Genomic DNA, 25,764 nt, shown 5'->3' with positions numbered 1-25,764 from the left:
TTATACAGGTACACAACAATGTAACCTCATACACTTATACAGGTACACAACATATCCCAATGTAACCTCATACACTTATACAGGTACACAACATATCCCATTGTAACCTCATACACTTATACAGGTACACAACAATGTAACCTCATACACTTATACAGGTACACAACATATCCCAATGTAACCTCATACACTTATACAGGTACACAACATTGTAACCTCATACACTTATACAGGTACACAACATTGTAACCTCATACACTTATACATGTACACAACATTGTAACCTCATACACTTATACAGGTACACAACAATGTAACCTCATACACTTATACAGGTACACAACATATCCCAATGTAACCTCATACACTTATACAGGTACACAACATATCCCATTGTAACCTCATACACTTATACAGGTACACAACAATGTAACCTCATACACTTATACAGGTACACAACATTGTAACCTCATACACTTATACAGGTACACAACAATGTAACCTCATACACTTATACAGGTACACAACATTGTAACCTCATACACTTATACAGGTACACAACATTCTAACCTCATACACTTATACAGGTACACAACATTGTAACCTCATACACTTATACAGGTACACAACATATCCCAATGTAACCTCATACACTTATACAGGTACACAACAATGTAACCTCATACACTTATACAGGTACACAACAATGTAACCTCATACACTTATACAGGTACACAACATTGTAACCTCATACACTTATACAGGTACACAACATTGTAACCTCATACACTTATACAGGTACACAACATATCCCAATGTAACCTCATACACTTATACAGGTAGCCTACACAACAGGCTAATAATGTAAACAGAGGCTCCACTAAAACTCAATAATTGTGTGCTTGTAACCTCATACACTTATACAGGTACACAACATTGTAACCTCATACACTTATACAGGTACACAACATTGTAACCTCATACACTTATACAGGTACACAACATATCCCAATGTAACCTCATACACTTATACAGGTACACAACATTGTAACCTCATACACTTATACAGGTACACAACATATCCCAATGTAACCTCATACACTTATACAGGTACACAACATATCCCAATGTAACCTCATACACTTATACAGGTACACAACATTGTAACCTCATACACTTATACAGGTACACAACATTGTAACCTCATACACTTATACAGGTACACAACATTGTAACCTCATACACTTATACAGGTACACAACAATGTAACCTCATACACTTATACAGGTACACAACAATGTAACCTCATACACTTATACAGGTACACAACATATCCCAATGTAACCTCATACACTTATACAGGTACACAACAATGTAACCTCATACACTTATACAGGTACACAACAATGTAACCTCATACACTTATACAGGTACACAACATTGTAACCTCATACACTTATACAGGTACACAACATTGTAACCTCATACACTTATACAGGTACACAACATTGTAACCTCATACACTTATACAGGTACACAACATTGTAACCTCATACACTTATACAGGTACACAACATTGTAACCTCATACACTTATACAGGTACACAACAATGTAACCTCATACACTTATACAGGTACACAACATTGTAACCTCATACACTTATACAGGTACACAACATTGTAACCTCATACACTTATACAGGTACACAACAATGTAACCTCATACACTTATACAGGTACACAACAATGTAACCTCATACACTTATACAGGTACACAACATTGTAACCTCATACACTTATACAGGTACACAACAATGTAACCTCATACACTTATACAGGTACACAACAATGTAACCTCATACACTTATACAGGTACACAACAATGTAACCTCATACACTTATACAGGTACACAACAATGTAACCTCATACACTTATACAGGTACACAACAATGTAACCTCATACACTTATACAGGTACACAACATTGTAACCTCATACACTTATACAGGTACACAACATTGTAACCTCATACACTTATACAGGTACACAACATTGTAACCTCATACACTTATACAGGTACACAACAATGTAACCTCATACACTTATACAGGTACACAACATTGTAACCTCATACACTTATACAGGTACACAACATTGTAACCTCATACACTTATACAGGTACACAACAATGTAACCTCATACACTTATACAGGTACACAACATTGTAACCTCATACACTTATACAGGTACACAACATTGTAACCTCATACACTTATACAGGTACACAACATTGTAACCTCATACACTTATACAGGTACACAACAATGTAACCTCATACACTTATACAGGTACACAACATTGTAACCTCATACACTTATACAGGTACACAACATTGTAACCTCATACACTTATACAGGTACACAACAATGTAACCTCATACACTTATACAGGTACACAACATTGTAACCTCATACACTTATACAGGTACACAACATATCCCAACGTCACTGCACGTTGGTTGATTGCGTCACCGCGTCAAAAAATTATTCGGCCTTGTTTTTAACTCAATCCACCGAAGGCCGAATGTGGCTTTTTTTGCCATATTCGGCCGAATATACTCGGTTACCGATTAATCGCTGCATCCCTAATAGTTACTATGGTCATCTAATTAGTTACTATTGTGATCGAATTAGTCACGCATTTCCACAGACGCGGAAGCAGACTTCCACAACAAAGTTCTAAAGCTTATTGATGTATCAAATATATCAGATAGTACAAACCCCGTTTCCATATGAGTTGGAAAATTCTGTTATAAAAGGAATACAATGATTTGCAAATCATTTTCAAGCCATATTCAGTTGAATGTGCTACAAAGACAACAAATTTGATGTTTAAACTGATAAACATTTTAGTTTTTTTGCGAATAATCATTAACTTTAGAATTTGATGCCAGCAACACGTGACAAAGAAGTTGGGAAAGGTGGCAATAAATACTGATAAAGTTGAGGAATGCTCATCAAACACTTATGTGGAACATCCCACAGGTGTGCAGGCTAATTGGGAACAGGTGGGTGCCATGATTGGGTGTAAAAACAGCTTCCCAAAAAATGCTCAGTCTTTCACAAGAAAGGATGGGGCGAGGTACACCCCTTTGTCCACAACTGTGTGAGCAAATAGTCAAACAGTTTAAGAACAACCTTTCTCAAAGTGCAATTGCAAGAAATTTAGGGATTTCAACATCTACGCTCCATAATATCATCAAAAGGTTCAGAGAATTTGGAGAAATCACTCCACGTAAGCGGCATGGCCGGAAACCAACATTGAATGACCGTATCAAAAACTGACATCAATCTTTAAAGGATATCGCCACATGGGTACAGGAACACTTCAGAAAACCACTGTCACTAAATACAGTTCGTCGCTACATCTGTAAGTGCAAGTTAAAGCTCTACTATGCAAAGCGAAAGCCATTTATCAACAACATCCAGAAACGCCGCCGGCTTCTTTGGGCCCGAGATCATCTAAGATGGATTGATGCAAAGTGGAAAAGTGTTCTGTGATTTGACGAGTCCACATTTCAAATTGTTTTTGGAAATATTCCACATCCAGTCATCCGGACCAAAGGGAAAGCGAACCATCCAGACTGTTATCGATGCAAAGGTCAAAAGCCAGCATCTGTGAGTGTATGGGGGTGCATTAGTGCCCAAGGCATGGGTAACTTACACATCTGTCAAGGCACCATTAATGCTGAAAGGTACATACAGGTTTTGGAACAAAATATGCTGCCATCTAAGCGCCGTCTTTTTCATGGACGCCCCTGCTTATTTCAGCAAGACAATGCCAAGCCACATTCAGCATGTGTTACAACAGCGTGGCTTCGTAAAAAAAAGAGTGCGGGTACTTTCCTGGCCCGCCTGTAGTTCAGACATGTCTCCCATGGAAAATGTGTGACGCATTGTGAAGCGTAAAATACGACAGCGGAGACCCCGGACTGTTGAACGACTGAAGCTCTACATAAAACGAGAAATGGAAATAATTCCACTTTCGAAGCTTCAACAATTAGTTTCCTCAGTTCCCAAACGTTTATTGAGTGTTGTTAAAAGAAAAGGTGATGTAACACAGTGGTGAACATGCCCTTTCCCAACTACTTTGGCACGTGTTGCAGCCATGAAATTCTAAGTTAATTATTATTTGCAAAAATGACTTCGAACATCAAATATCTTGTCTTTGTAGTGCATTCAACTGAATATGGGTTGAAAAGGATCTACTACAATTTCCCAACTCATATGGAAACAGGGTTTGTAAGTGGGTTTATTTAGTACCCTTCGCGTTCATATTTTACCGTTTCTTGTATTTTTGTCGCGTTTCACTCGGTTGTAAAATGTGTCGATCAAAAGGGGGTGTGACCTTCATATTTTGTCAATATTCAGTGTTTTATCCTTCATACAAAATTGTTAAATTCCCTTATGTATTACATCTGTAATAACTTTTTAGCATTCAATCAAACATTATTGTGAGGTTTTGTAATTAGTGTTCCCAAAAATAGATATACCGGCCCCCGGACACTTTTTATTTCTCTAAATGTGGCCCCCGAGTCAAAACAATTGCCCAGGCCTGATCCAGAGTGTAAACCGTGTTTCTTAGGCAGCAACAACAAAGATTGTTTGACAAAGCCATGACGCCCTGGAGAGGGACCATTATCTTCGGAGGGGTAAAAAAACAACGACCAAAAAGCGGCACAAAACATCTGATCGATGAGCTGCATCAGGCTGGGGAGCAAACTGCCTTTTATGTGCCCTGGACAACAGACGGCGGAGTAGATCCGATAAGGCATAAAGAGCAGCGCTGTCAGATGGAAGCACGCTAAAGTGCTGCAGTCGTTATTAATCCATTGAAAGTCTTGTCAGCATCCTCCTCACTCTCTTCGGTCAAGCAATCAGCTCTTATTTTTAGCCAGAGCGTGCTGAAAATTGCTGAATAGCGAACAATGACCTCAGAATATCCCCCGTTGAACTCTCGCACCTTGCATGGCAGCGGCGGCTGATAAATGGGGCTTAATTGAATGCCCTCCCATTGACTTGTTCATCATGTTTACTTGCAAGGGTCCCCATTAGCCGCTGCCCCGGAGCCGACTTTGGCGTGTGCAACAGTGGAGGAGTCTTCATCCTTCTCATTAGACAATAGAGCTGCTGCTATTTAAGCACAGTAATGATGCAGAGGTTGAAAAGTGGAGCTATGTTGGGCAAACCTGTAGAAAATGTGCGGGCAACCAAGTCCAGTTCAGGTTCCAGACCTCAGTCTTCACCCTTGATCCGTGTCTTGTTAACAGTATGCGCATCCTTTTTGGTAAAGTACGCGTTTTTGTAGCACAGGGGTGTTGAAACTTTTTGACTTGGGGGACGCATTGGGCTGAAAACATTTGGCCAGGGACCAAAAGCATGTAAAGAAAGTGTGTGTGTGTGTGTGTGTGTGTTTGTGTGTGTGTGTGTGTGTGTGTGTGTGTGTGTGTGTGTGTGTGTGTGCGCGCGTGTGCGTGCGTGTATATATATATATGCATACATATATATATATATATATATATATGTACATATGTCTGTATATATATTTAGAAATATATATATATATATATATATATATATACATGTATGTGTGTGTGTGTGTGTGTGTGTGTATGTATATATATATATATGTATATATATGCATACATATATATACACATGTGTATACATATATATATATATATACATACATATGTACACATATGTATGTATATATATATACATATATGTATATATGTATACATATCTACGTATACATATGTGTGTATATAAATGTGTGTTTGTATGTATACAGGTATGTAAATATGTGTAAGTATGTATATATGTATATATGTATACACATATACGTATACATATGTATGTGTATATAAATATGTGTGTTTGTATGTATACATGTATGATGCCTTCAGTGACAATTTACAATGTAAATAGTCTTCGCTTCAAAATGTTGTGTACAGGATGTGATGTAAACAGGATGTGACGTACAAAGTGGCGTCAACATATATCGGCTCAGCTCAACACGCGGCGCTAATGAAGTTTACGTACGTCGCTGAGGCAAAGTGCACCTCTAGCCTTTAAACTCCTGTCTTCTGTTTTCGAGATTTTTTTTTTTTTTTTGCTCTGTTGTCGCCCAAATTGAACTTTTAATGTCCCGTGAGGATAACCGCTGGGGGGAGCTAAAGACGGGCAGACGGTGGGGAAATAAATGAAGGCTTTATCTGCAATCCATGTCTGTTGGTAGGAAAACACTTACGGTAGCGACTTGGAGGGTAAGAAAATGTGCAGGGAAGAGTGCGGTGCGATAGGGAGGCGCTTTATCTCGCCTGTTATTTCCCGCCACATTTATTCCCTCCGACCAGATGATTTGTTGGTATCATATCTCATTGGAAATTCATTTTTCACTCCCGAGCATGCACATTTCTCTTCCCCTGCTTGGCACCCTTTTTTTTTTTTTTTACAATCATGTGCAGCACATAGCGAGAGAGATGAGGTCGCTGTGATCCGCCACTCTTGTAAATCAGGTTGCATCCTGGTAATCAACACCCGGTCATGTCCAATCCTTGCCTCCCTTTTTTCTATTCATTGTTGTTAAAGGCCTACTGAAAGCCACTACTAGCCACCACGCAGTCTGATAGTTTATATATCAATGATGAAATATTAACATTGCAACACATGCCACTACGGCCTTTTTGGATCACTAAATTGCAATTTTAAATTTCGCGCGAGGTATCCTGTTGAAAACGTCGGTATGATGACGCATGCGCGTGATGTCTCGGATTGTAGCGGACATTTTTTTCCAGCCCGATCCCATCTATAAGTAGTCTGCTTTAATCGCATAATTACAGTATTCTGGACATCTCTGTTGCTGAATCTTTTGCAATTTGTATAATTAATAATGGAGACGTTAAAGAAGAATGCTGTTGATGGATTGCAGCTGCCTTTAGCACCGAAACACAGCCGGTCTTTCTTTGTTTGTTGTGAAGATTTAACACAGAGCGGTCAAGCGAACATGTTTCTCTACGTCAACCAGCAAGTTTTTGGATGGGAAAATTGTGATATTAAGTCATCTCTTACCGGAGACGTTAGTGGATTACGCAACCTCCTCCTGCAGCTCAAAAAGGCAGCTGTGATCTTGGCTCCTCAGCTTTCACCGCAGCCATCCGACTTTCAGGTATGACTTTACAATCTCACTAAAACACTAGTAAACCAATAAGCTGTTAAGGGATCTTCCAGAATTATCCTGGTAAATGTGTCTAATTACACCTAAAACGGTCCCACTGGAGCCGTCGCCTTTTCTTTTTTTTAATTATTTTTGTGCTTCCTTCTAACTTTCCTCATCCACAAATCTTTCATCCTCGCTCAAATTAATGGGGAAATTGTCGCTTTCTCGGTCCGAATAGCTCTTGCTGCTTGAGGCTATGATTGGAAACAATGTGTGGATGTGAGGAGCTCCACAACCCGTGACGTCGCTGTGATCCGCCACTCTTGTAAATCAGGTTGCATCCTGGTAATCAACACCCGGTCATGTCCAATCCTTGCCTCCCTTTTTTCTATTCATTGTTGTTAAAGGCCTACTGAAAGCCACTACTAGCCACCACGCAGTCTGATAGTTTATATATCAATGATGAAATATTAACATCGCAACACATGCCTATACGGCCTTTTTAGATTACTAAATTGCAATTTTAAATTTCGCGCGAGGTATCCTGTTGAAAACGTCGGTATGATGACGTATACGCGTGACGTCTCGGATTGTAGCGGACATTTTTTTCCAGCCCGATCCCAGCTATAAGTAGTCTGCTTTAATCGCATAATTACAGTATTCTGGACATCTGTGTTGCTGAATCTTTTGCAATTTGTATAATTAATAATGGAGACGTCAAAGAAGAATGCTGTTGATGGATTGCAGCTGCCTTTAGCACCGAAACACATCCGGTGTTTCTTTGTTTGTTGTGAAGATTTAACACAGAGCGGTCAAGCGAACATGTTTCTCTACGTCAACCAGCAAGTTTTTGGATGGGAGAATTGTGATATTAAGTCGTCTCTTACCGGAGACGTTAGTGGATTACGCAACCTCCTCCTGCAGCTCAAAAAGGCAGCTGTGATCTTGGCTCCTCAGCTTTCACCGCAGCCATCCGACTTTCAGGTATGACTTTACAATCTCACTAAAACACTAGTAAACCAATAAGCTGTTAAGGGATCTTCCAGAATTATCCTGGTAAATGTGTCTAATTACACCTAAAACGGTCCCACTGGAGCCGTCGCCTTTTCTTTTTTTTAATTATTTTTGTGCTTCCTTCTAACTTTCCTCATCCACGAATCTTTCATCCTCGCTCAAATTAATGGGGAAATTGTCGCTTTCTCGGTCCGAATAGCTCTTGCTGCTTGAGGCTATGATTGGAAACAATGTGTGGATGTGAGAAGCTCCACAACCCGTGACGTCGCTGTGATCCGCCACTCTTGTAAATCAGGTTGCATCCTGGTAATCAACACCCGGTCATGTCCAATCCTTGCCTCCCTTTTTTTCTATTCATTGTTGTTAAAGTCCTACTGAAAGCCACTACTAGCGACCACGCAGTCTGATAGTTTATATATCAATGATGAAATATTAACATCGCAACACATGCCTATATGGCCTTTTTAGATTACTAAATTGCAATTTTAAATTTCGCGCGAGGTATCCTGTTGAAAACGTCGGTATGATGACGCATGCGCGTGATGTCTCGGATTGTAGCGGACATTTTTTTCCAGCCCGATCCCATCTATAAGTAGTCTGCTTTAATCGCATAATTACAGTATTCTGGACATCTGTGTTGCTGAATCTTTTGCAATTTGTATAATTAATAATGGAGACGTCAAAGAAGAATGCTGTTGGTGGAAAGCGGTGGATTGCAGCTGCCTTTAGCACCGAAACACATCCGGTGTTTCTTTGTTTGTTGTGAAGATTTAACACAGAGCGGTCAAGCGAACATGTTTCTCTACGTCAACCAGCAAGTTTTTGGATGGAAGAATTGTGATATTAAGTCGTCTCTTACCGGAGACGTTAGTGGATTACGCAACCTCCTCCTGCAGCTCAAAAAGGCAGCTGTGATCTTGGCTCCTCAGCTTTCACCGCAGCCATCCGACTTTCAGGTATGACTTTACAATCTCACTAAAACACTAGTAAACCAATAAGCTGTTAAGGGGTCTTCCAGAATTATCCTGGTAAATGTGTCTAATTACACCTAAAACGGTCCCACTGGAGCCGTCGCCTTTTCTTTTTTTAAATTATTTTTGTGCTTCCTTCTAACTTTCCTCATCCACGAATCTTTCATCCTAGCTCAAATTAATGGGGAAATTGTCGCTTTCTCGGTCCGAATAGCTCTTGCTGCTTGAGGCTATGATTGTAAACAATGTGTGGATGTGAGAAGCTCCACAACCCGGGACGTCGCTGTGATCCGCCACTCTTGTAAATCAGGTTGCATCCTGGTAATCAACACCCGGTCATGTCCAATCCTTGCCTCCCTTTTTTTCTATTCATTGTTGTTAAAGGCCTACTGAAAGCCACTACTAGCCACCACGCAGTCTGATAGTTTATATATCAATGATGAAATATTAACATCGCAACACATGCCAATACGGCCTTTTTAGTTTACTAAATTGCAATTTTAAATTTCGCGCGAGGTATCCTGTTGAAAACGTCGGTATGATGACGTATACGCGTGACGTCTCGGATTGTAGCGGACATTTTTTTCCAGCCCGATCCCAGCTATAAGTAGTCTGCTTTAATCGCATAATTACACAGTATTCTGGACATCTGTGTTGCTGAATCTTTTGCAATTTGTTCAATTAATAATGGAGACGTCAAAGAAGAAAGATGTAGGTGGGAAGCGATGTATTGCAGCTGCCTTTAACACGGAAACACAGCCGGTGTTTCTTTGTTTGTTGTGAAGATTTAACACAGAGCGGTCAAGCGAACATGTTTCTCTACGTCAACCAGCAAGCCCGATCCCAGTTATAAGTAGTCTGCTTTAATCGCATAATTACACCTCCACAGATAACTGTGGAGGTCAAAATAAAAACTGCACGCTGTACACGGCTTCTTGCCCAATGTGCAAACACAGAATGGGGCCCACCCGAGATTGTGATAAAATATCTGGAGAAAGGGCACACGTTCATGAGAGCAGATTCAATCCATGGCTCAATCGGCAAGAAAATGAAAGCTCAAGAAAACATCTATACCTTTGACGACTTTGTAGATCTTTGTAAGACAGCATCAAGATAGATTGGTTTTCCTTTGTTTTCTCCAAATCAGCGAGAAGAGAGTTACTAGGTTTTGCCTTTGGACGGGAGAGCAGCTGTAGTGCTGTATTCTGAGGATCATGTCATATTTACTTTGAACTTTTTTTTTTGTTTTTAATGGTCCTTAGTAGTCACATACAAATTTGTGTGAATTATGCAAAATTATTTAAATTTGGTCCCCATGAGCCATATTACCGTATTTCCTTGAATTGCCGCCGGGGCGCTAATTAATTTAAAACATTTCCTCACCCCGGCACTTACCAAAGGCATGCGGTAAAGGCAGGCATGCGCTAATTATTTTAAAACCTCTTCTCACTCCGACACTTACCAAAGGCATGCAATAAATTTAGGCCTGCGCTTAAAAATTTGAGTGTGATGTAAGGATACCATCATGAAAAGCACATTTAATAACAAAAACATTATTATGGTCTTACCTTTACTTATAAATAAAGCCCATGTCAGCTCCTTCTGATCAAAAGCATCGATAACTTGTTTATAGAAGTCTTCCTTATCTTTCTTCAGTTTTAAAAGTCTCTCTGTCTCGATGGAGATCTTCCTTTATTACCTCCTGCTTCGATTGAAAGTCCAGTTTAGAAAAATGTTTTATTTTAGATATGTAATCCTCCGTGTTAAAAGTGCAAGCGAGAGGAAAAAATAAACACACGCTGCTCACTCTTGCTGCTTGTTGTCACTTCTTCTGCAGCCGAGTAGTCGCAAGAAGGATCACTACCGCCTTCTACCACCAGGAGGCTAAAGTCATTTAAAGACTCAATTTTGACACACGCAGCTACGGTATATTAATAAAACATAGCTGCTTACTGTTCTTTTTAGCATATTCAATAGCTTGGAGCTTAAATCCTACTGAACAGCTAAATGATAAATGATAAATGGGTTGTACTTGTATAGCGCTTTTCTACCTTCAAGGTACTCAAAGCGCTTTGACACTACTTCCACATTTACCCATTCACACACACATTCACACACTGATGGAGGGAGCTGCCATGCAAGGCGCCAACCAGCACCCATCAGGAGCAAGGGTGAAGTGTCTTGCTCAGGACACAACGGACGTGACGAGGTTGGTACTAGGTGGGATTTGAACCAGGGACCCTCGGGTTGCGCACGGCCACTCTCCCCACTGCGCCACGCCGTCTTAATCTTCTTTCCTTTATGCGATTTCAAATTATTGAAATCAGCCTCCTCCACTTTGAAAATGATGACAGGGGAAGTGTCACTCGTGACGTGACGAGTTTGACCCAGGGGAAATTCTAAACATGCGCTAATAAAAATAATATTTTGCGAAACGACTTTGACCCGGCGGTAATGCTAAGCATGTGCTAATTATTTTGCGAAACGAGTTTGACCCGGCAGTAATTCTAGACAGGTGCATACTATATACCCGCTGGAAATTCAAGGAAATACGGTAACTCTTTTCCCCCAGGGTCCCCAGGAAGAATGATCAACACATTACTTCATCAATCCAGAGATTTAAAGACGTGTATGAGCTAACTGGGCTGTGGCCACTTTACTTAAGTTTTTTAATGCCTCCACAACCTCTAGAAAGGGTGGTCCCCACAAGTTCTAAACAACAACTTGGTCCCTATTCCAAATGATAACCAGTGTTTGTGTGTGTGTGTGTGTGTGTGTGTGTGTGTGTGTGTGTGTGTGTGTGTGTGTGTGTGTGTGTGTGTGTGTGTGTGTGTGTGTGTGTGCGCGTGTGTGTGTAAGAGAGTGAGTGAGACAGCTGTCAAAACTTGCAGTCCCCTGCTAGTTTTAGTGGACAGGTGTGAGAGGGTGGAGACACACACACACACACACACACACACACACACTTGCAATTGCGATTCCACATTCATTGGACTATCAAAGGTCAAGCCGGCGGTCAAAGGCCAGCGTCTTTTTCATGTCTGCCGTGTTTTTGCTATGTGGACGTCGGGAGGCGTCGGTCGCTCAGACACGGACATGATACGCAGATTAGAGCGCTACATGAAGAGCTCTGAGAACTCACACATTCGACCATAACGGCAAAAAATGTCACTAGTGTGGAAATAAATGAGTATATTACAATTCAAACAAGTAAACCTTACATATGTCATTCCATTTTTAAATTGTTTAACCTTTCAAAGATTAAGATGTAGATTTGTAATTATTTTATCTTTTATTTTGTTAAAACATGCAAACCTTAGTCATCAACTTGACTACTTATTAGAAAATGATAACCTGCCAAACACAGGAAGGGTAATTGTTAAGACATAAAGGAGGGGTGCAATTTTTGTGACATTTTATGCATTAAAGATGTTAAAGCAAACTAGTTAACATCAATATACTCTAAGCTGGCTGAACAAAACACCCACGTTAGCGTTTTTTTTCCGAGGACTTTGTGCTTTCAAAATCGACATTTTGTGAACCGAATTTTTGCGCTCAGAAGATAAAGTTGGAAGAGGACAAGTATTTTGGCTCCGGTAGTTTTATGGGTAGTGGTGGCACTCTTTGGGCACCTCACGATTCGATTATGATTCAGGAGCTATGATTATTGATGTACCTTTAATACATACGTACACACATATATATATATATATATATATATATATATATATATATATATATATATATATATATATAGATAATATGTACTGTATACATACATATATGTATATATATATATCATCAATCAATCAAAGTTTATTTATATAGCCCTAAATCACAAGTGTCTCAAAGGGCTCCACAAACCACAACGACATTCTCGGTACAGAGCCTACATAAGGGCAAAGAAAAACTCACAACCCAATGGGACGTCGGTGACCGTGACGATGATGACTATGACTATATATGTATATATATATATATATATATATATATATATGTATATGTATATATATATATATATATATATATATATATATATATAGTCAGTCATCAATCAAAAAAAAAAAAACAATCTCCTGATGATTGAGGGAACCCCTCATGAAACAGTTCTGTAGAGATGAAGTAGTCTTGTGATTTTTCCCACACCTACATATTGCGCTCTACCACGGTATCGAGCACTATTCTCTGGATAATCCAATCAAGACATCTTTTATTACGACTGTTGTAAGGTGTGCTGGATGCAAGAATTTGCCATGTTATTGAATATTCAACATTATTGTCTTTGAGGTTCCAAATGTGTTTGCTGAGTTCTGTAGAATTCCGCAAAGTCTGGTTTCTAAAGGAGGCGTTGTGATTATTCCATCTTGTTTTGAACGCTCCTTCGGTTAATCCTACGTACGTGTCGGATGTGTTAATGTCCTTGCGTATTACCTTTGCTTGGTAAACGACTGATGTCTGTAAGCACCCTCCGTTGAGAGGGCAATCAGGTTTCTTGCGACAGTTACATTCATTATTGGTTTCAGAGTCGTTTAGTCTGGGGGTAGGCAGTCCTTTTGCAATTGCTTTGTTGTGGTTTGAAATGATTTGTTGCATGTTATTCATACAGCTGTAGCTCAAATTAATGTTGTTCTTGTTGAATATTTTTCTTAGGGTGTTGCCTTTGGGGAAATATACATATATATATATATGTATATATATATATATATATATATATATATATATATATGTATATATATATATATAATTATATATGCACAAATATATATACAATTGATCGACTTGATCAATTGAAAAGTAGCTCGCCCGCAGAAGAAGTGTGTGCACCCCTGGTTTAGAGAGTAGACAATATAAATATATACTTGTGGCCACTTTTTACGAACAAAAAATCACTTTAGCTCCACGCTTGGCCTCCTCGCCTCAAGGCCAGATCTTCAATATTATTTAATAACGGTTCTTTAGTTGCTTTCACATCCCTTGACATCGAGGCCGCGGAACAGAGCCACACTGCAGGCTTACACACACAAAACAATATACGCCACACACACACATACGCCAGCCCCAATCCAACGCCCTCGAGTTGGTGGCAGCGCCTGAGAGCTGCGGCCTGCCACCATGGCCCCCACACTCCCTCCCCTCTGTTGCTAGATATCTCAAGATGTACGTTGTTGATATGGAGTTTTTTCCCCACTCCAGACTGGGCCCCCTTTGGAGCCCAGTCTAGATTGTATTTTTTTTTATTCATCCTTCCCCAGCGTTGACCTTTTTCCCATCTTTTAAGGGGCCCATCGGCGTCCCTGTTCTGTAACCCTGTACACCAGGGGTAGGGAATCTGTGGCTCTTTTGATGACTACATATGGCTCTCAGATAATTATATTTATATAGCGCTTTTCTCTAGTGACTCAAAGCGCTTTACGAAGTGACACCCAATATCTAAGTTACATTCAAACCAGTGTGGGTGGCACTGGAGTAAGGTGTGTAAAGTGTCTTGCCCAAGGACACAACGGCAGTGACTAGAATGGCGGAAGCGGGAATCGAACCTGGAACCCTCAGGTTGCTAGCACGGCCACTCTCCTAACCGAGCTATGCTGAGTAACCGTGTAATACTCTTCCATATCGCTAGGTGGCAGTCGGTAGCTAATTGCTTTGTAGATGTGGGAAACAGCGGGAGGCAGGGTGCAGGTAAAAAGGTGTCTAATGCTTAAACCAGGGGTAGGGAACCTATGGCTCTAGAGCCAGATGTGGCTCTTTTGATGACTACATATGGCTCTCAGATAATTATATTTATATAGCGCTTTTCTCTAGTGACTCAAAGCGCTTTACAAAGTGACACCCAATGTCTAAGTTACATTCAAACCAGTGTGGGTGGCACTGGGGGAAGGTGTGAAAAGTGTCTTGCCCAAGGACACAACGGCAGTGACTAGAATGGCGGAAGCGGGAATCAAACCTGGAACCCTCAGGTTGCTAGCACGGCCACTCTCCTAACCGAGCTATGCCGAGTAACCGTGTAATACTCTTCCATATCGGTAGGTGGCAGTCGGTAGCTAATTCCTTTGTAGATGTGGGAAACAGCGGGAGGCAGGGTGCAGGTAAAAAGGTGTCTAATGCTTAAACCAGGGGTAGGGAACCTATGGCTCTAGAGCCAGATGTGGCTCTTTTGATGACTACATATGGCTCTAGAGCCAGATGTGGCTCTTTTGATGACTACATATGGCTCTCAGATAATTATATTTATATAGCGCTTTTCTCTAGTGACTCAAAGCTCTTTACAAAGTGACACCCAATGTCTAAGTTACATTCAAACCAGCGTGGGTGGCACTGGGGGAAGGTGTGTAAAGTGTCTTGCCCAAGGGACGCAACGGCAGTGACTAGAATGGCGGAAGCGGGAATCGAACCTGGAACCCTCAGGTTGCTAGCACGGCCACTCTCCTAACCGAGCTATGCCGAGTAACCGTGTAATACTCTTCCATATCGGTAGGTGGCAGTCGGTAGCTAATTGCTTTGTAGATGTGGGAAACAGCGGGAGGCAGAGTGCAGGTAAAAATGTGTCTAATGCTTAAACCAGGGGTAGGGAACCCATGGCTCTGGAGCCAGATGACTACACCTGGCTCTCAGATAATTCTTAGCTGACATTGCTCAACACGATAAGTAATGAATAATTCTGCTGGTAATCACAGTTTCAAAAATAACGTGGAAATCATAAAACTTCTCATGCATTTTAATCCAACCATCCGTTTTCTACCGCACCTGTTCACGATGTCGCATTAATGGTAAGAAGTATTATATTTACTATTGGTTAGCATTTGGAAAAACAATGTTGTTAAAAAGAAATAGAGACTTATTATACTCTACAAATATTGGTCATACTTAAAAATGGACGGATTTAGTTGTATTCAGTGTTGAAAAATGTTATACGGCTCTCACGGAAATACATTTTGAAATATTTGGCTTTCATGGCTCTCTCAGCCAAAAAGGTTCCCGACCCCTGCTGTGCACTGTTTGTTTGTCTAATTTCGAACGCGTTTGTTGGAGTTGTGCAATGACAATAAAGACCTATCCTGTCCTCTCCTTTGTCCCCAAACACCATCTTCTCAGCTCCTCCATTGTTGCACCACAGGCCTTAGTCCTTGTTGTCTTTGTTGTCGCCCCACTCCTGATGCACCACTGCGGCGTATTCACACGTGTCAGTCATTGGCGCCTCCATTATTCCTCCCCTTCCTCTGCACCAACATCACCCCCCCCCCTGCTTCCCTCCTCACAGCAGCTGACTGGAACTGAAGGCTGGAATGAACTCTCTCTTCAGGCCCAGGTCAACTGCCGTGTGCCAGTGCAACAAATGTTGTTCTTAACGCTCTAATCAAACGAAGCTTGAGGGCTCTGGAATGCACCGCCATGCGGACACGCCCTGACCTGGACCCCAAAGGCCCACATCCCCTTGGCCAATAATATGTCCTGGACCACTAAACCATGTCGGACAACAATTTATACATGCAGTACAGCAACATCCCTATTAGAAATAATAGAAACAAATGAGCTGTTCCAGGTTTAAATTGTCGCCAACAATGCTTGAAGTGACATTTTTAATATAAGTGTAAAAAGAAATGTATGTTAGTATTCAAATGTAAAAAAAAAAAAAACAATCTTACTGTATTTCATTTAATAACGCGTGGAACTTTTGAGCTGTATTGTTACATTCCGTTGTGTGTCTTTAATTATTGCACTTGTGGTGTGTATGTATGTATATATGTGTACATATAAATGTATGTATATATGTATCATTATATACATATATATGTATATATATGTGTGTGTGTGTATATATATATATAATACACACCATATATGTGTCTATATTGTATATGTATGTGTGTGTGTGTATATGTATATATATATGTGTGTGTGTGTGTGTGTGTGTGTGTGTGTGTGTGTGTGTGTGTGTGTGTGTATATAAGTGCATATTTATGTTTATATACTATAATATATATGTATGTATACCGGTGTGTGTGTGTGTATGTATGTATATATATATATATATATATATATATATATATATACACATACATACACACACACATACATATATATATGTATATGTGTATATATGTATATACTATATATCAATGTGTATATATGTATGTATATATACTATATATGTGTATATGCTTATATATGTATGTATATAATATGAATATGTATGTGTATATATTTTATATGTATGTACATATATATATGTGTATACTGTATATGTATATATACTATATATGTATGTGTGTATATATGTATGTATACTATATATCAATGTGTATATATGTAGTTATATATACTATATATGTGTATATGCTTGTATATGTATGTATATAATATAAATATGTATGTGTATATATTTTGTATGTATGTGCATATATATGTATGTGTGTATATGTTTGTATATACTATATATGTATGTATATACGTATATGTGTATATATGTATATATACTATATATCAATGTGCATATATGTATGTGTATAAATATATATGTATATACATACACATGTGTATACTATATATGTATGTATATATTTTGTATATATTTATGTGTGTATATATGTATATATACTATATATCAATGTGTATCTATGTATATGTCCATATATACCTAATATGTATGTGTATATGTATATATCCATCCCATCCATTTTCTACCGCTTATTCCCTTTTGGGGTCGCGGGGGGCGCTGGCGCCTATCTCAGCTACAATCGGGCGGAAGGCAGGGTACACCCTGGACAAGTCGCCACCTCATCGCAGGGCCAACACAGATAGACAGACAACATTCACACACTAGGGACCATTTAGTGTTGCCAATCAACCTATCCCCATAATTATATATAATTTATATTTATATATGTATAGTAGTTAAAAAGTTTTGATTCATTTGCAAACTTCACATGTTAATATCTGACAAAGAGCCAAAACTTGCTAAAAACAGATCTTTGTTATCCTGATTGAAAATCCCAGATTTTGAGATTCCACTGTCGTCCTTTCGTCTCCCCGACAAAACCCTTCTGGGAGCCAAAACAAATGTTCACTGTAAAGGACGCCGGCTCCCAGGAGAATATAAGCTGAAACCCCTTTGTGTACACGCACCCACACACATGACCTTACACTTCCCTTCAGGACTGCAAAAAGACTCGTGGGGGACAAAGAACAACTTCCCCTTTTTGCAGAAAAGATGTGGAATTAAAAATAAAAGCAAAGATGATGTCATCCTGGACGCTGTGCTAAAGAAAGCTGGACATTGCTTCCTCTGGTAGGAAGTTGTCCGTACATGTCCTTACATGTACAAGAACCTCCATTTCCTCACCCCTTCATCCTCACACACACCTGACTGCTTTTTCTTCACCCAGACAGTCCACCATTGATCCAGTCAGGCTTTTCACACCTTTCTCACATTCCCTCAGCTCCTTTTATACAGACCTGCTTATTGTGTTGTGTTGTGTTGTGTAGGCGAGGACGGCCTCACCTACACAACACTATCAATACCTTTTTGTGCCGTATTGCCAAGAGGAATTTCAAACGCAGATTAAGAAAAATGTCCATTGTGTCTTTCAGGGTCTTCACAGTCGTCCACCTTGCCCGCTTTGTCCAGTCGGACCATCAGCAGCGGCAACAGTTTTTCCTCCGCCACACACAGAGACTCGGGCAGCGATGCGGAAAGTCTGCTGAGCGCCGAGGTGGCATATGACAGCGTCTTCATCAAGGTTTGACTCATGGCTGCCTTTTTTTTTGTCCGTCATGCATTCCGTTTCATCCCAAGTGTTTCAAAACATGGCCTCCAATCCGCTAGATCTGTTTCTCAGCCCTATGGTACGCGGTTGTAATTATCAATCAATCAATCAATCAATGTTTATTTATATAGCCCTAATTCACAAGTGTCTCAAAGGGCTGCACAAGCCACTACGACATCTTCGGTTCAGATCCCACAGAAGGGCAAGGAAAAACTCACAACCCATGTGGGTGATATAATAGTGTGAGAGTCCAGTCCATAGTGGATCTAACATAATAGTGAGAGTCCAGTCCATAGTGGATCTAACATAATAGTGAGAGTCCAGTCCATAGTGGATCTAACATAATAGTGCGAGAGTCCAGTCCACAGTGGATCTAACATAATAGTGAGAGTCCAGTCCATAGTGGATCTAACATAATAGTGAGAGTCCAGTCTATAGAGGATCTAACATAATAGTGTGAAAGTCCAGTCCATAGTAGATCTAACATAATAGTGAGAGATTCCAGTCCATAGTGGATCTAAAATAATATTGTGAGAGTCCAGTCCATAGTGGATCTAACATAATAGTGAGAGTCCAGTCCATAGTGGATCAAACATAATAGTGAGAGTCCAGTCCATAGTGGATCTAACGTAATAGTGAGATTCCAGTCCATAGTGGATCTAACATAATAGTGAGAGTCCAGTCCATAGTGGATCTAACATAATAGTGAGAGTCCAGTCCATAGTGGATCTAACATAATAGTGCGAGAGTCCAGTCCACAGTGGATCTAACATAATAGTGTGAGAGTCCAGTCTATAGAGGATCTAACATAATAGTGTGAAAGTCCAGTCCATAGTAGATCTAACATAATAGTGAGAGATTCCAGTCCATAGTGGATCTAAAATAATATTGTGAGAGTCCAGTCCATAGTGGATCTAACATAATAGTGAGAGTCCAGTCCATAGTGGATCAAACATAATAGTGAGAGTCCAGTCCATAGTGGATCTAACGTAATAGTGAGATTCCAGTCCATAGTGGATCTAACATAATAGTGAGAGTCCAGTCCATAGTGGATCTAACATAATAGTGACAGTCCAGTCCATAGTGGATCTAACATAATAGTGAGAGTCCAGTCCTTAGTGGATCTAACATAATAGTGTTATAGTCCAGTCCATAGTGGATCAAACATAATAGTGTTATAGTCCAGTCCATAGTGGATCTAACATAATAGTGTGAGAGTCCAGTCCATAGTGGATCTAACATAATAGTGTGAGAGTCCAGTCCATAGTGGATCTAACATAATAGTGTGAGAGTCCAGTCCATAGTGGATCTAACATAATAGTGTGAGAGTCCAGTCCATAGTGGATCTAACATAATAGTGTGAGTCCAGTCCATAGTGGATCTAACGTAATAGTGAGAGTCCAGTCCATAGTGGATCTAACATAATAGTGAGAGTCCAGTCCATAGTGGATCTAACATAATAGTGAGAGTCCAGTCCATAGTGGATCTAACATAATAGTGAGAGTCCAGTCCATAGTGGATCTAACGTAATAGTGAGAGTCCAGTCCATAGTGGATCTAACATAATAGTGAGAGTCCAGTCCATAGTGGATCTAACATAATAGTGAGAGTTCAGTCCATAGTGGGTCCAGTAGGAGATCATCCCGAGCAGAGACAGGTCAGCAGCATAGATATGTCCCCAACCGATGCACAGGCCAGAGTCCAGTCCACATGGATAACCGAGGTGTATTTTTGGTCCGATTTGTCTCTTTCAACGTTTTGGGTTACCGACCTCTGGTTTAAGCTAATATCTGCTAAATCCTTATATTTAATAATTGATTTTCATTTTGCAACGTGCCAAGGATCCAATGACAAATGAGCTGTGAGCTGAAATCGGCCCCCGGTCTGCAAGTTCAACCCCACTCTTGTACATCAAGTGTTCCGAAAACAAAAACAAAAAATCAATAACCCAACGCTCTTTTTATTCAGATAAAGTTTTCTTTTATTCAAAAGACGTGTTACATTCCTCCCGGCTTGTTGTGATGCGCATCAAGGTGAAGCCCACCTCCTCACCAGAGTATCACATTCGGGTTTTACTTGGAAGTGGGCATATTTCATAGCTCAACAGCTAATTAAGTTTCATTGTCAGACATCCGCTCCAAACATTGCATTCACTGTCCAAGGTTGCCGGCGTTGTATAACACGCTTTCATTGGGCGATTAGCTGCGGAGTTTTAATTGAGTACAGGCGCCGGTGTTTAAAGGTCCAAATAAAGCAGACTTACAAGGTCGTCCGACGGCGGCGATAACCTCCCTGGCAGAGGATCCCTGTGATTCCATCAATAATATCAACCCAAAGATAGTTTCACTGGCAGATGCTAAATAAACCTTCCAGCGCTAACGACGACTTTTACCTCTCGGCTTGTTTGCCCTGCAGCTCCTCCACGAGGCTCATGGGTAATACATGAAGGAGCTGTTTTTCCCCGTCCTTATTCTTGTAGGTTTGTGCTGATATCCGATATTGTCCAACTCTTAATTACCGATGCCGATATCTACAGTGGTGGAATGAACACATTATTATGCCTAATTCAATCAATCAATCAATCAATGTTTACTTATATAGCCCTAAATCACTAGTGTCTCAAAGGGCTGCACAAACCACTACGACATCCTCGGTAGGCCCACATAAGGGCAAGGAAAAACTCACACCCAGTGGGACGTCGGTGACAATGATGACTATGAGAACCTTGGAGAGGAGGAAAGCAATGGATGTCGAGCGGGTCTAACATGATACTGTGAAAGTTCAATCCATAGTGGATCCAACACAGCCGCGAGAGTTCAGTTCAAAGCGGATCCAACACAGCAGCGAGAGTCCCGTCCACAGGAAACCATCCCAAGCGGAGGCGTATCAGCAGCGTAGAGATGTCCCCAACCGATACACAGGCGAGCGGTCCATCCTGGGTCTCGACTCTGGACAGCCAGTGGTCATCGGACCACAAGAGAGGGGGGGACATAGGAGAAAAAGAAAAGAAGCGGCAGATCAACTGGTCTAAAAAGGAGGTGTATTTAAAGGCTAGAGTATACAAATGAGTTTTAAGGTGAGACTCAACAAACTTGAAGTGTTTATTATGCCTAATTCAATCAATCAATCAATGTTTACTTATATAGCCCTAAATCACTAGTGTCTCAAAGGGCTGCACAAACCACTACGACATCCTCGGCAGGCCCACATAAGGGCAAGGAAAACTCACATCCAGTGGGACGTCGGTGACAATGCTGACTATGAGAAACCTTGGAGAGGACCTCAGATGTGGGCAACCCCCCCCCCCCTCTAGGGGACCGAAAGCAACGGATGTCGAGCAGGTCTAACATGATACTGTGAAAGTTCAATCCATAGTGGATCCAACACAGCCGCGAGAGTTCAGTTCAAAGCGGATCCAAGACAGCAGCAAGAGTCCCGTCCACAGGAAACCATCCCAAGCGGAGGCGGATCAGCAGCGTAGAGATGTCCCCAACCGATACACAGGCGAGCGGTCCATCCTGGGTCTCGACTCTGGACAGCCAGTGGTCATCGGACCGGACCCCCTCCACAAGGGAGGGGGGGACATAGGAGAAAAAGAAAAGAAGCGGCAGATCAACTGGTCTAAAAAGGGAGTCTATTTAAAGGCTAGAGTATACAAATGAGTTTTAAGGTGAGACTCAACAAACTTGAAGTGTTTATTATGCCTAATTCAATCAATCAATCAATGTTTACTTATATAGCCCTAAATCACTAGTGTCTCAAAGGGCTGCACAAACCACTACGACATCCTCGGTAGGCCCACATAAGGGCAAGGAAAACTCACACCCAGTGGGACGTCGGTGACAATGATGACTATGAGAACCTTGGAGAGGACCTCAAATGTGGGCAACCCCCCCCCCTCTAGGGGACCGAAAGCAATGGATGTCGAGCGGGTCTAACATGATACTGTGAAAGTTCAATCCATAGTGGCTCCAACACAGTCGCGAGAGTTCAGTTCAAAGCGGATCCAAGACAGCAGCGAGAGTCACGTCCACAGGAAACCATCTCAAGCGGAGGCGGATCAGCAGCGTAGCGATGTCCCCAACCGATACACAGGCGAGCGGTCCATCCTGGGTCTCGACTCTGGACAGCCAGTGGTCATCGGACCGGACCCCCTCCACAAGGGAGGGGGGGGCATAGGAGAAAAAGAAAAGAAGCGGCAGATCAACTGGTCTAAAAAGGAGGTGTATTTAAAGGCTAGGGTATACAAATGAGTTTTAAGGTGAGACTCAACAAACTTGAAGTGTTTATTATGCCTAATTCAATCAATCAATCAATCAATCAATCAATCAATGTTTACTTATATAGCCCTAAATCACTAGTGTCTCAAAGGGCTGCACAAACCACTACGACATCCTCGGCAGGCCCACATAAGGGCAAGGAAAACTCACATCCAGTGGGACGTCGGTGACAATGATGACTATGAGAAACCTTGGAGAGGACCTCAAATGTGGGCAACCCCCCCCCCCCTCTAGGGGACCGAAAGCAATGGATGTCGAGCGGGTCTAACATGATACTGTGAAAGTTCAATCCATAATGGATCCAACACAGCCGCGAGAGTCCAGTTCAAAGCGGATCCAAGACAGCAGCGAGAGTCCCGTCCACAGGAAACCATCCCAAGCGTAGAGATGTCCCCAACCGATACACAGGCGAGCGGTCCATCCTGGGTCTCGACTCTGGACAGCCAGTGGTCATCGGACCGGACCCCCTCCACAAGGGAGGGGGGGACATAGGAGAAAAAGAAAAGAAGCGGCAGATCAACTGGTCTAAAAAGGAGGTGTATTTAAAGGCTAGAGTATACAAATGAGTTTTAAGGTGAGACTCAACAAACTTGAAGTGTTTATTATGCCTAATTCAATCAATCAATCAATGTTTACTTATATAGCCCTAAATCACTAGTGTCTCAAAGGGCTGCACAAACCACTACGACATCCTCGGTAGGCCCACATAAGGGCAAGGAAAACTCACACCCAGTGGGACGTCGTTGACAATGATGACTATGAGAAACCTTGGAGAGGACCTCAAATGTGGGCAACCCCCCCCCTCTAGGGGACCGAAAGCAATGGATGTCGAGCGGGTCTAACATGATACTGTGAAAGTTCAATCCATAATGGATCCAACACAGTCGTGAGATTCCAGTCCAAAGCGGATCCAAGACAGCAGCGAGAGTCCCGTTCACAGGAAACCATCCCAAGCGTAGAGATGTCCCCAACCAATACACAGGCGAGCGGTCCATCCTGGGTCTCGACTCTGGACAGCCAGTGGTCATCGGACCGGACCCCCTCCACAAGGGAGGGGGGGACATAGGAGAAAAAGAAAAGAAGCGGCAGATCAACTGGTCTAAAAAGGAGGTGTATTTAAAGGCTAGAGTATACAGATGAGTTTTAAGGTGAGACTCAAGAAACTTGAAGTGTTTATTATGCCTAATTCAATCAATCAATCAATGTTTACTTATATAGCCCTAAATCACTAGTGTCTCAAAGGGCTGCACAAACCACTACGACATCCTCGGCAGGCCCACATAAGGGCAAGGAAAACTCACACCCAGTGGGACGTCGGTGACTATGAGAAACCTTGGAGAGGACCTCAAATGTGGGCAACCCCCTCCCCTCTAGGGGACCGAAAGCAATGGATGTCGAGCGGGTCTAACATGATACTGTGAAAGTTCAATCCATAATGGATCCAACACAGCCGCGAGAGTCCAGTTCAAAGCGGATCCAAGACAGCAGCGAGAGTCCCGTCCACAGGAAACCATCCCAAGCGTAGAGATGTCCCCAACCGATACACAGGCGAGCGGTCCATCCTGGGTCTCGACTCTGGACAGCCAGTGGTCATCGGACCGGACCCCCTCCACAAGGGAGGGCGGGACATAGGAGAAAAAGAAAAGAAGCGGCAGATCAACTGGTCTAAAAAGGAGGTCTATTTAAAGGCTAGAGTATACAAATGAGTTTAAAGGTGAGACTCAACAAACATGAAGTGTTTATTATGCCTAATTCAATCAATCAATCAATGTTTACTTATATAGCCCTAAATCACTAGTGTCTCAAAGGGCTGCACAAACCACCACGACATCCTCGGTAGGCCCACATAAGGGCAAGGAAAACTCACACCCAGTGGGACGTCGGTGACAATGATGACTATGAGAAACCTTGGAGAGGAGGAAAGCAATGGATGTCGAGTGGGTCTAACATGATACTGTGAAAGTTCAATCCATACTGGATCCAAAACAGCTGCGAGAGTCCAGTCCAAAGCGGATCCAACACAGCAGCGAGAGTCCCGTTTACAGTGGAGCCAGCAGGAAACCATCCCAAGCGGAGCTGGATCAGAAGCGAAGGGATGTCCCAAGCCGATACACAGGCAAGCAGTACATGGCCACCGGATCGGACCGGACCCCCTCCACAAGGGAGAGTGGGACATAGAAGAAAAAGAAAAGAAACGGCAGATCAACTGGTCTAAAAAGGGAGTCTATTTAAAGGCTAGAGTATACAGATGAGTTTTAAGGTGAGACTTAAATGCTTCTACTTAGGTAGCATCTCGAACTGTTACCGGGAGGGCATTCCAGAGTACTGGAGCCCGAACGGAAAACGCTCTATAGCCCGCAGACTTTTTTTGGGCTTTGGGAATCACTAATAAGCCGGAGTCCTTTGAAGGCAGATTTCTTGCCGGGACATATGGTACAATACAATCGGCAAAGATAGGCTGGAGCTTCAAAAACACAATGAGTTTAGACGTGGTCTCAGTTTATTTACAAAGCCAGGA

The 25,764-nt window shown here is 41.6% G+C and overlaps 1 protein-coding gene across 6 annotated transcripts in view; it reads left to right on the top strand.

Moving 5' to 3' along the window:
- LOC133548231 (A-kinase anchor protein 13) overlaps positions 1–25,764 on the top strand; it is a 411,300-nt gene that overhangs the window by 247,310 nt on the left and 138,226 nt on the right. For all 6 annotated transcript variants that reach the window (XM_061893549.1, XM_061893546.1, XM_061893547.1 and 3 more), the window contains one exon: positions 18,792–18,940. In XM_061893549.1, coding sequence (XP_061749533.1) covers positions 18,792–18,940 — 149 coding nt within the window. The remainder of the gene's footprint in view (positions 1–18,791; positions 18,941–25,764) is intronic.

This window comes from Nerophis ophidion, linkage group LG02 (genome assembly GCF_033978795.1).
Source record: "Nerophis ophidion isolate RoL-2023_Sa linkage group LG02, RoL_Noph_v1.0, whole genome shotgun sequence".
In the NCBI taxonomy this organism is placed as follows: domain Eukaryota; kingdom Metazoa; phylum Chordata; class Actinopteri; order Syngnathiformes; family Syngnathidae; genus Nerophis; species Nerophis ophidion.
The sequence above is the reverse complement of the archived record's forward strand: the minus strand, read 5'-3'. Positions and strand labels throughout refer to the sequence as shown.